This window comes from Otolemur garnettii, unplaced genomic scaffold (assembly GCF_000181295.1).
Source record: "Otolemur garnettii isolate 467f Iridium unplaced genomic scaffold, OtoGar3 scaffold00022, whole genome shotgun sequence".
Taxonomy (NCBI): domain Eukaryota; kingdom Metazoa; phylum Chordata; class Mammalia; order Primates; family Galagidae; genus Otolemur; species Otolemur garnettii.
Window position 1 is genome coordinate 14,864,619 of NW_003852417.1, and position 11,378 is coordinate 14,875,996.

An 11,378-nucleotide genomic window follows, 5' to 3' on the forward strand; every position below is an offset into this window, starting at 1 on the left:
AAAAAAAAAAAGAATAAATAGCCCAAATTAAAAATGACTGTACTACAACTAACAAGCCAAGTCATATTAGAATATCATATAATAAACATACCCACCAAAAGGAAAATAAAAGCAGTCCCTATCATTTTAAAATCTGGAGTGTGCAGAACTGGAAGAAAAAGAAGTGATCTAGAAAGGCAGATACTAATACAAAGTGGGGCCAATCTGTCTACACATTTGCCTACCTACCCAAAATATTCTCATTATTGCCTACGTACCCAAAACATTCTCATTATTGCCTGAAGTTTCTTATTTTCTCTATTACACTGCCTAAAATTCTATTAGAGATTGCTCTGGGTTTTAATGTTTTTTTCCCCTTAAAAATAAAAACACAGGCTCAGCACCCGTAGCTCAGTGAGTAGGGCACCACACACATACACCAAAGCTGGTGGGTTCGAGGCCGACCCAGGGCCAGCTAAACAACAAGGACAACAGCAACCAAAAAATAGCTGGGCATTGTGATGGATGCCTGTAGTCCCAGCTACATGGGAGGCTGAGGCAAGAGAATCACTTAAGCCCAAGAGTTTGAGGTTGCTATGAACTGCAATGCCACGGTACCCACGGTGACATAGTGAGACTCTGTCTCAAAAAACAAACAAACAAACAAACAAAACAAACAAATTAATTAATTAAAACACATTAACAGTGTAATAGAGCTGGTGTTCTTTCCTACCTTGGAATGTATTAGTATAATCTAATTACTTTTCTCTCAATGTTTTGTTGAGATGAGCCACACTGAGAAAACAGAAATTTAGAGGTAGGTGAGTCTTACTTCATAGACCCAGGCACTTTGCGGGACAAAGAGAGTAGGCAGATCACTAAGCCCTACAGTTCCCCAAGGCAGAACTACTCTAAGGGGAGAGTGCAGGGAAAGGAACACAAAGACAATCTTAGACTGTTCCAGAATTTCATGCAGGACATGGCCTGTATCAGGGACACTAAGGAGAACTTAGTCACTGAGAGTCCCAATGCAAGGCCACTACTCCTGTCAGTTCTCGTATTCCCAAGCCTTTAAACTCTTCCTTCTCATCAATACCTGTTTTATAGATAAACAATAACAGAACCAAAGTGTTGTCTTCAAAAAGATATATTGTGATATATCAGAGAAGTCTTATATTTCAGGTGGCCTTTAAAGTCAAAGCCTCTACAGTTCTATTAACCTGTGCAAGGAGTTTCGTTAAAACCAGATTGATCCTTATCACTACATCTATGGACTTCTAGAGGTCTGAGAATCCAGATTAGGGACCACTGCACTAAGTAATACTGTCCTGACAACTCCAACTAAAAACTTCAGGTTATACTTTTATACAAGAAATATCTTTAAAGCTTTTCCATCACCAATTGAACATAATATTAATTTAAGCCTTTCTTATAAGCCTACTGACATTTCATAAAGAAGTAGCATTGAAACAGACTCCTCTACCTCCACCCATTCTGTCTCATACTGTACATTTCTCCTTTTGTCCCATCCTGTCTTGCTCATTACTTAACCCTAGCTTTAACATAACTTTGAAGCTCTGATAGCCCAAAAATAAATAATAAAAGGAAGGGGGAAAAGCTCTGATAGCCCAGAATATTGCTCTGAAACTGCTATTATTAAATATTGAGGAATAAGAAAAATTCTCAAAAGGTAGCAATTATGAACAACAAACCTCACTTTGTCCATTAAAAGAATTCTTAGACTTTGAATAACATTTTCCTATTTCCTAATTCTGCTAGAGGGCCTAAAGAACTGGCAGCAAAAAAACTGTTAGCACATAGACCAAATCCCAAACTAAAGCTATGTATGTGCTCCATATAATTTAGAGAGCACAAAACAATTTCAAGATAGCCTAGTACAGGAATAGCATCCATCCATGAAGGAAATGTCTATTGAGCAGGGTAGTTATCAATTCCCCCATCCCACTATGAGCTGAAGAACAGTGATAAACAAAGACAGGCTAGAAATCCTTAACTCCCCTCTCTGCTGCTTCTTAGAAGAAGCATGTAGCCGTAGGAAATCAGGAGCTGGCCAAGTGCCCTGATTCTCTGAGAACAAGGTGAACTTGAGAAGGAAGGTTCTGCTTCTTTCCTCCACTGCTAGACTTAAAGCAGTAGTATCTGTTAGACTCAACAGCCCTTGGATGCAAGTACCAATGACTGTCTGGAATGAATACACCTTAGTATGTGCCAGTTGCCATAAGAGGCAATTAAAATACACAATTTATTTAATCCCTGAAACAACATCATTCAGAAGTTCAATTTGCTATATGAAAAAAAAAATAAGTTTGGAGAAAATCACTAGCTCAAAGTCACATGATTATAATGAATAGTGGTGGTACCTTAATCTAGGTATATGACTTTTTCTGATATAGTATGCAGATATAATATTCAAGTCTTGTCAGCCCACTCCCAGCCAATTCCAATAATTCTTCTGTTGAAACTCATCTATTTGACACCTGTGGATTTACTCAGCTTTTAGTCATATATCCCTGAGGACAGGGGTGATAATCATGTGGGAGGCAGAAGAGTAAGCAGCAAGGCACTTGAGACCACAAACCCTCTTAAATTTACAGCAAAATTTAGTATGTACATACACACTTTTCTAGGGAAAAGGATGAAAATTTTAACAGATTCTCAGAGGGGCATAATTATTCATCAACTATTGCTACTGGGAAACCAACAAAATATGCAATAAATTAACTCTGGAGTTTACGCCTTCAGATCTTTTTAGAATATTAATTTTACCTTCTTTATCCAGTTCTGCATCTTTAACCTCCACATCAGGGCCTGGCTCTAACTTCTCATTGCTACAGTCCAGTGCCTCTAGTTTCTCAGGATCATCTCCATGATTTTCATTTGAAGTTTCTATTTTTTCTTTTGACTGGTCCTCCAGAAGAATCTTTTGTTCAGAACTATATTTATCTCCACTATCACAGAAAGAAACTACTTCAACTTTGCCATTCTGACACTCCAGGACTGGTATTCCTTCAAAACTGTCAGTGGAAGCCTCCCCATTTAGACAGTTTCCCTTAAGGAAAGGCTCTTTCCTAGATGTCTGTTCTGGATTTAGGGAACTGCTGCTGTTGACCAGTAGAGATTCATTTGAACTTTCCTCCTCGGTAGATGCAAAGTTCTCCTTTGTGCCTGCTCCACTGTTAAGCCTCTGCCCCTGCTCCATGTCCATGATGTCACACGATGACTCGTCATTGGTCATAGATAAGTCTCCAGTCTCTTCTCCATTCTCCTCGTGGCAGTCAGTGCTTACCTCAAACTCTCCATTCTCTAGTAACTTCCTGTCCTCCGTATGGTTCTCATAGTCGGCAAATTTGGTCTCCTCTTCATCTTTTTTTAAATTATTGACTTTCCTTTTCTTAATAATTCCTTTACCCCACTGTGATCGCCGCCTTGATTTTCTCCGAACCCGAACTGTTTTAAAAGGAAGGAAAAAAGATCTATAGAATGTGGAATGTAATACCTGTTGTACATAAGTTTACTAAATAGGACCCAAAAGAAAGTAAACTCACACTGATATAACACACAAACAAAAACAACTTAGTTCTTGACATTCCTCCTAACTAATCAGCACAACCTACAATTGGAATGGATATGAAGTCAGGGATAAACACTGCAGAATAAAACTTTTGGGGGGGTGCAGGTGTGAACCCGCCACCTCTGGTATATGGGGCTGGCGCCCTACTCCTTTGAGCCACAGGCACCGCCCCAGAATGAAACTTTTTAAAAATTTACTTTCTATCTGAGTTTACTCAGCAATAAACTTCATAAAGTTTGAGACCACAGCCTACATTTCCACCACAAAGGTGGATGCTGTGTCAGCAAAAACTATCTCCTAAATCATGAAAGGAAATAAAGACTTGATGCAACATGACAGAATAGTTATGGGTATCCTCACAAAGAAGTCTTTGTTGCTTCTCCTCCCAGAAAAATAAACCTGACTGCAGGTAGAAGCCCTGTGAAGGTTATGTGGACCGGTTAGTCAGCTAGCTGTTAACCTCTTCTAGCACAAATGGTTCACCTAGTAGCTTCAATTTCTTACAAAGTTATTTGAGAATATGTAGGAAAACTAAGCTTCCACTACCAAGACAACAACAGCAAATTCACAAAACACTGAAAACAAGTATTTGGTCAAGTATGTAAAAAGGGAGACCTATAAAATTTTTAGAGACTATACTCTTAGATACTATTAACTATCACAAGAACTTTATAAGTAGACAGCTAGGGTTTTCAGGTGATAATGGACCCAGGAATTTTTTATTTCACATATAGTATTTATCAAAGATAGTTGGTTAGGCAAGCCTACCCCACTGCTCCTTAAATAAGTAAAAAGTTAATTTCTATTTTGAAATTTGGGACACGTGCATCATACAGTTAAGTGTTCTTTAGAATGCTTAAACACAAACGTGAATAAAAATGACCCATTTTTTCCTATGACTATAAAGGTAGTAAGTCTGGGTTAATTTTTTTTGTAAAGACTTTATATAATGTTTCTGGGCATATATATTGGGCAAAGACATTTTTAAAAGAAAATTTAAAAATGGGATTGCCAAGCGTAGACTGTTTAATCCATAGTTTCTGCTCTATAAAGACAGAAAGAGATATGATCAACTCTTATTTCTTACATTCACACTGCTTAACGTGAACTCATAGTCTAACAACAGCATATAGTGTGTTTACAAACTTCTGTCATCCTTTCACATTCAATCCTATTGAATCGCTTCAAAGACACCAATGTATTTATAAGAAATAGATTAAAAAGGAGTTTGATATAACTAAGTTTATCTAAGAATATATCTACTAAAGGTTTCTAAAATCATCTCCAAAATTCAAGTTATTTAGTCTTTTAGCTTGAAACATTTTCCCTTCAAAACAATAACATAGTTATCACTATCTCTTCATTCTTTCCACCTTTTTTCTTTTTTCTCTTTTTTTTTCGAGACAGAGTCTCACTATGTTGCCCTCAGTAGACTGCCGGGGTGTCACAGCTCACAGCAACCTCAAACTCTTGAGCTTAAGCGATTCTCTTGCCTCAGTCTCCCAACCAGCTGGGACTACAGGCGCCTGCCACAGTGCCCGGCTATTTTTTTGTTGCTAGCTCAGGCCGGGTTTGAGCCCACCAACCTCGGTGTATGTGGCTGATGCCCTACCCACTGTGCTATGGGCGCTCTCTAATTTCTATTATTATATAATGTATGGCTATAAGATAATTAGCATGGAGAAAAAAATTTCTGTATCAGTGGTATATAGGCTCAGGTGACAGGCATTTGTAAACATTTCATTAACTATATGAACAGCTGATCTAGTCCATATTAAAGATGAAAGAAAAACCATCAGCTTGGACTGACTGTGAAAAGTAGAGCTGTTAGATTTTACTACCTGAAAAGCCACTCTTGACAATACAACCTCTCATATCCTCCAAACATGTAACAGAAGTATAAGAGGTCCCCCTTTTCTTTCCTAAGCTATGGGACTCCAGAGCAAAAAGAGACTGAACTACACCCAGCCAAGCACCAACTCCATTACTACTTTACATGCAGTACACTAAGCAAAGCCTAGAAAGCCCTACCAAAGCAAGGTTACTCCTGTAATGTCTTCAGCCTGCCTAACAGTATGACAGAAAATGTTCTTATTCTTTGGGAGGGAGAACTGGAGTTATTTTTCCCCTCCTTATATAGTTATTTCTGATAGTATGATTTTGGTAAAATAAGAGAAATTGATCATTGTAAGTTCCCCAAGAATAGGGACTTTTGTTTCACTTGCTACTATAAATTCACAGTAGCTGACATGTGGTAAGAATATATATTTGTGGACCTAATCCTTAATATACCACTTCCTTCATAAGGGGTGCTTTGTGTGAAAAGCTCATTTAGGGGTACGATCTTTAGAGTCAACTGCCATATCTCACTGAGCTTGTTTCTAAAACTAAGACCTTAAGAAAGCAATTCTGTCTTTGGGACATTCAGATATAAGATTTAAGTAAGTTAATATAAAACAAAAAACGATGGGTCACATATGCCACCTACTGGTAAGAAAAACAAAACACAACCGTAGATTCAAAGAACATTTTGAATATTTAAAGGCACTTAAATGATGCTGAAGTGAATATTTAATGTATTTTCATTAGTAAATATTTGCAAGCAGGTGCAAGGAATGTAAAGGATTTCTAGTTTTAAACTAGAGCGTTATGTTACCCAAACCAAGTTATAATCTGGGACACAACCAGGCCAAATAACTTTAACTGGCTTCACAGTAACCGAATATACTATTAATTAACTCCTTTCTCAAAATTTCTTATACACGAAAATGACATTTTTTGAAAAAAGATACTAAAAAAAAAAAGTGCACGTAACATTCATTCAAATTCAATGTCATGGGTAAAAGAACGTATTAAGGCCAGTATTGTTGACAGAAGTACTATGGTTGAATATTCAAACTCCAGATCTTTTTAAAAATTAACCAACATGATGCTCAAAAGGAAATGCTCACTGGAGCATTGCAGATTTCAGATGTAGGAGGCTGAACTGGTACGTATATTGCAAATATTCCCAAATCGAAAATACTTCTGCGTCCCAAGCATTGCAGATAAGGGATGCTAAACCTGTATTATCACCTTTACACCAGAAGAACAGCATCTATCTTCCAAAGAAGGCTATCTTTAGTGAAAAAGGAGGACTATATGAGGAAGATGTTGTGTTTATTAACATTTATCTTTTAGAAATTTTATGCAACACAGATCAACAGGATGAGTAAAATGAAGAAAATCCAGAACACTAATTTTCCTTTAAATACGTCTTACAAAACTAGACAAAGAAAGAAGACTGGGCAAACTTTTCAAACTGGGCTCAAAATAGTCTCAGAAAAATCAAGAATTCCTACTTCCACAGCAGTCCTTCCATATGCTGTATTTTCTGCTATAAAGAGAACATCCTACATGGCATACAACAAGGGGTGGCAGGGGAGGCCAGGGGAGAGCAGGGGTGAATAAAAATCCTGTTGGCGCCATCTGTCAATCCAAAAACCAAAGTTTAAAACTGAAGACATTCAAACCTAGTTCAATTACAATAGCAAATATTGAATAGGGATAGAAAATAAGGTTAAAAAAATATATTTCTGATTCAGCATCTTACCTCTGAAAAGAGATGAAAAGAGCTATGGGAAAAGAGCAGCACTTCGGTTTATACCCCAATCCTAACACATCAGCATCCTTCTCAGTTGTTCCCACTACTGGACAACATGATCTCAAATACTCACATGCACATTTATTTGCAGAGTTGTGCCAGACATCCATTGGATTTCTTTGTTTGTGCCGAAATGCCTCTTCAACTCTAGTTTCTGTCTTCCGAGCTCCAGTACTATGAGGATTTATTTGTTCTGCTGTTACCGATAAGCCTGCAAGCAGAAGATAAGCAATACCTATTTAAATATTCCCAGCTACATAAACCAACAAGGTTAAAAAAAAAAGTCTGAAATACAAAACTGAGTTTTGAAGTCATTAATTATACTTAGGCAGTTTGTAGTTCTGATGGAAATAGTGTCTTTTGTTTTAAGATGGGAAAGAAACCAGATATAAAACCATAAAAATAAAACATCCTGGCAGTCCATGCTTACACTCAATTCCCAGAGGCCCTAATTTACTCATTTTAATTCAAAAAGGGACACATTTTACATTATTATGACTGTGAAACAGTAAGACTATATATTGTCTAAAAGTCATTATCTCTACCATCTTAGAATGTACAGTGTTTATTGGGCATAGTCCCAGTGTCAAAATATTTGCTGCCTGTCACATCATAATGCAGCACATTTAGTTTTCTTACATTATCTTCCTAAGAGTAATCATTCTATCTCTATTTTCTTTACTAGACTTCTTTCCCCTATATGGTCCTTAACACTGACATTTCTCTTTTCTTTTTACTCTAATCTTATCTTCCCTGACAAAGTATCATTGTGGCCAGCCTCCACTATCATTATATAATAATTCTCAAATATGTATCTTTAGCCCAAACATTTCTTGCCTTCTAACCCATTCATCCAACTGCTAACTTGATCTGACTGGATATCCTAAAGATACATCAAATTAAAAATAAATGACTTATTTTACCGTATAAAACATAACCATTCATCCTTATATATTCCCAATCTATACTGGCGGTATTAGCATCTCTAAGTTGACAGTCCACAGCAATGTGGCAGCCAATTTCAACTCTTCTTCCCTTCATGGTAGTCTCCACCCCTGCAGCTAGATTTCATACACATTGATCTTTTCTATCTCCATTCCTATTTCATTAATTAGAATCTTGGACTATTACAACAACTTTTCTTCCTCCAGCAGCTTCATTAAGATATAATTTACATAATACATAAATCACCTGTTGAGTGTGCAATAAATAATTTTTAATAAAAGAGCCATGCCATCACCACAGCAATATATAATTTTAGATAACTGTCCCATGCACCCACTACTCCATTTTTTTGTCCCTATAAACTTGCCTTTTCTGCATTTCACATGAGGGAACTGTATAATATATGGTCTTCCCTGACTGGCTTCTTTCACTTAGCACAATGTTTACGAAGTTCATCCATGTTTACTATGTACGGTTCCTTTTTGGTGCTGAGCAGTATGCCACTGTATGGATATCCTATATTCACCTTACCCATTCACCAGTTGATTGACTTTTGGGTTGCTTCCAGTTTGTAGTCATTATAAATAATGCTCCTATAAATATGCACGTCTTCATGGGGGAATATATTTTCATTACTCTTGGGTAGATTCCTAAGACTAAAATCACTGGGTTGTATAGTAAATCTAAGTTTAACTTTTTAGAAACTGCCAAACTGTTTGCCAAATTGGTTCCAATAGCTTTTAAACTGATCTCTCATCTTCCTATCCTACACACTGAGAACATGCTATTTCTTGCTGCCAAAGCAAATTTGACCAAATCATCTCATTGCTTAAGAACCTTCAATGACCATGGCAATGCTTCTCAAACTTTAGTGTACATAAAAATCACTTGAATAGTTTGTTAAAAATGCAGATTTCTTGGCCTCAATATTCTCAGAGAATCTAATTCAGCAGGTCTAAGCTGCTATGGGTAATAGGTACATACAGTACCACATACATTCTAGGGACTGAAGTAAAGCCATAAATAAAACATTCAAAGTGCTTATAGTCTAAGGCAGAGAGAAATCACAAAAAACCCAATCTATTGTAATGCCAAGTGCTACCAGAGCCTATTTTAGATTAGGTGGTCAGAGAAAGGCTCTTTAAGAAGGGCTCATCTCTTGAACCATATTTCCCACCACTCTGTATATCTTTTGCAATACTAAACAGTTTAAAGTTTTCTGATACATCAAGCTATTACACACCTCTGTGCCATGTACACGCTATTATTTGCTTGGTTTGCAATACTTGCTCTTCCTCTTGTCACTAACTTCCTTCTCTTAGCACACTAGAGAACACTTCTGTATTGATTCCTCAAACTCTGATCAAAATGCTAGCTTCCCTACTTGGAGGCCTCTGTTTTCTGTTCTCTGAACATGCTTCAACCAGTGCATATATCACATTGTACATGAATTTATTTTACATTTTTCTTTCCTACTAATGTGTAATTTTTTTCAAAAACAAGATTATAAACTGAATCAACAAACTACATTTGCTAATTGTGTGTTTCTAATAACAAAATTACACATAAGTAGAAGGAAAAAACAGTATTCCTAAGAACTTTTTTTTTTTTTTTTTTTTTTTGAGACAGGAGCCTCAAGCTGTCCCCCTGGGTAGAGTGCTGTGGCATCTCAGCTCACAGCAACCTCCCACTCCTGGGCTTAAGCAAGTTTCTTGCCTCAGCCTCCCAAGTAGCTGGGACCACAGGCGCCTGCCACAACGCCCGGCTATTTTTTGGTTGCAGCCGTCATTGTTGTTTGGCAGGCCCGGGCCGTATTCGAACCCGCTTCCTTGGGTGTAGGTGGCTGGTGCCTTAGCCACTTGAGCCACAGGCGCTGAGCCAGAACTTTTTAAAAGTACCAGTATTGGTACCAGTATTAGATGTCAACTGACAAAAAAATAAAACCTCTTCAGATATGAAAGCATATCTAATAACTAAATCCCTAAGAAAATAAATCAATGACTACAAAGATGTACTCAAGAGGAGGAAAGGGGATTGGCAAGATCTCACCTAACATGTACAATGTGAGGGTGTTCAGCATGCCCCCTTGGTGAAGGGCTCAGCTACAACGTGAACTTTATCTTAGAAATGAAAACAGGCTCAGCGCCTGTAGCTCAAGCAGCTAGGGAGCCAGCTACATACACCGGAGCTGGCGGGTTTGAGCCCAGCCCATGCCTGCCAAACAGCAATGACAACTACAACAGAAAAATAGCCAGGCATTGTGGTGGGCACCTGTAGTCCCAGCTACTTGGGAGGCTGAGGCAAGAGAATCACTTACGCCCAAGAGTTTGAGGTTGCTGTGAGCTGTGATGCCACAGCACTCTACCAGTAAAGGGTGACATAGTGAGACTCTGTCTCGAAAAAAAAAAAGAAAGAAAAGAAATGAAAACGATGTAGCCTAAACATTTGCACCCTCCTATCAATATAAAATTTTTAAAAAAGAGAAATTCTTACAAAAGAAATTCCACTTTATTTCTGTAATATATGCTGCCACATGAAAACTTTCATAGAAGGTAAAGTTTTTAAATATCTGATAATTTACATGACACATATTAGTATGAGAAATGAACAGAAGATTATACCTCAAGATATATTATTTTCACAATACAAGCAACCTTAAAAAACATAATTCAGTAACTTTGTGTGTGAATAAAGTCCACTAGGTTTCAGTTGCAAGTTCGTTGCTTCAAGTTACCTCTTTTTATTCTTGCTTCCTTAATTTCTTCACAGAGTTTATTAAACTCTGGATCCAGTTCAGCTGCAATAATAGCATGTGCAGTATCCTTCAGGGTACAAGCCCGGTGCCTAATGATTTTATCTGTTAAAAAAATGGTATAAATTTATTATAGATACAAGAGAAATAACATTCACAAAGGACACCCTAAAAAGAGAAGCAAAAGAATAGAAACATTCCAATAAAACTGTAAAAAAGCATTTCTAGGTGAGAAGGGTTCTTACAAAAGTTGAGTAAAATATAACTAGAAGCTACTCAAGTTAGTATTTCTCTGACAAGAACCTCGGGCTTAGTAGCTGTAGCTCAGCGGCTAGGGCGCCAGCCACGTACACTGGAGCTGGTGGGTTCGAACCCAGCCCAGGCCTGCCAAACAATAATGACAACTACAACCAAAAAAAAAATAGCGAGGCATTGTGGTGGGCGCCTATAGTCCCAGCTACTTGGGA

The 11,378-nt window shown here is 37.5% G+C and overlaps 1 protein-coding gene across 1 annotated transcript in view; it reads right to left on the reverse strand.

Annotated features, from left to right (window-relative positions):
- Positions 1-11,378, reverse strand: part of ATAD2B (ATPase family, AAA domain containing 2B) — a 183,275-nt gene that overhangs the window by 8,009 nt on the left and 163,888 nt on the right. Inside the window, exons 22-24 of the mRNA XM_023511813.1 lie at positions 10,894-11,016; positions 7,288-7,425; positions 2,767-3,447 (exon numbers count right to left, since the gene is read on the reverse strand). Coding sequence (XP_023367581.1) covers positions 2,767-3,447; positions 7,288-7,425; positions 10,894-11,016 — 942 coding nt within the window. The remainder of the gene's footprint in view (positions 1-2,766; positions 3,448-7,287; positions 7,426-10,893; positions 11,017-11,378) is intronic.